The 1,247-nt window shown below is 39.6% G+C and overlaps 1 protein-coding gene across 1 annotated transcript; it reads right to left on the bottom strand.

Annotated features, from left to right (window-relative positions):
- Window positions 1-6: 6 nt before the first annotated feature.
- LOC108357256 (uncharacterized) lies at window positions 7-684 on the bottom strand (the record flags this gene model as incomplete). Its single annotated transcript, XM_017608345.1, has 3 exons — window positions 649-684; window positions 417-563; window positions 7-352 (listed from the first exon to the last, which is right to left on the bottom strand). Coding segments are annotated over exons 2-3 (427 nt in total), but the record flags the coding sequence as incomplete, so codon positions are not given.
- Window positions 685-1,247: the final 563 nt, after the last annotated feature.

Here is a 1,247-nt window from a genome sequence, read left to right as displayed (position 1 = left end):
ATTGTTGCACGATTTGTTGTTTGCCAGCGAGTGCAGCTTCTGCTGCTTTAGCGGCTTGCATAGCTTTCTCGGCCAATTGTGCCTTAACTTGCAAAGAAGCTGCCTCGCCAGCCGCCTGTTGGGCGTCGGATGCAGCTTTGGCTTCCTGGGCTGCCTTCTGCGCAATGCTTGTTGCTTTTTGCTTGGCATTTCCGGCCATCATGGGATTTTGCTTACATTCGCCTTCATTTCCTGCGCCTGAAACTCCTCCATCGCGTTGCCCATCCCCAGTGCCACCACCACTTTGCATAGATTCTTCACCGAACTGTGCGTACATGTGCGGCAACATGCGCTTCATCTTTCTGTGCTGTTTCTAAAAATAACAGAAAATGCGAATGTTAAGGATTAATTAGTTAGTGGCTTCTTAAGGTACAAACCTGTAGACGATTGTTTTCGAAACCCTGCGCGATAAGAAGTTGAGAGTTAACTAATAGAACTATGAAAATAGCAAAACGCATCTCGAATTCTTGTGGATATGGTCAAGAATTTGTCGTGTATTTAATGCTGCGTCATAGTTGTTGCTGCTAAGCGGAATTGTCAAAAAGGCATCAATCAATGAAAATTTTATTCAGCAGGAATTATCTTTGTTGTGCTCGAATATTTACATACATATATATGTGACTTTGAAAAATTAAAAATGTCGAGTTTTGATCACTTTTTCGAAGTACAGAGTATGTTTTAAATCTCAAAACTGATGCAGTTTTTAAAGGGCCCATACAGGACACCAACATGCTGACGCCATTAACAGTATTCCAGTGTGAATTTAAAAAACGAAATCAATGTTTAACAAAATGGTTCACAAATTATAAAATTTGGGCCCTGCTCATTTGGATCTTTTCCGGACCTCATCTGTAATCAAATAAATATTGGCTGCATTTCTTTATTCATTCTGAACATTTGGAATAAACTTTTTTGTTTACTTATTCTTTAGAATATTCCTGATGATATGCTAACGTATATTTCAAACGTATTCTGTTTGTTCCGGCTGTGAAATGGGATTATCCGGAATGTATAAAGAAACGCAGCCATTGTACGAGCATGCTGGTACGTCATATGCTTCGAGCTTGGAGGTACAATCACTTGATGGTGCCAGCAAGTTGGTGTCGTGTATTTCCCATTTTACTTGCAANTCTTTTCCGGACCTCATCTGTAATCAAATAAATATTGGCTGCATTTCTTTATTCATTCTGAACATTTGGAATAAACTT

Source organism: Rhagoletis zephyria, unplaced genomic scaffold, assembly GCF_001687245.7.
Source record: "Rhagoletis zephyria isolate East Lansing unplaced genomic scaffold, Rhagoletis_zephyria_1.1 Rzeph_scaffold_73446, whole genome shotgun sequence".
NCBI lineage: Eukaryota > Metazoa > Arthropoda > Insecta > Diptera > Tephritidae > Rhagoletis > Rhagoletis zephyria.
This window is presented reverse-complemented; position numbering and strand designations above follow the sequence as displayed.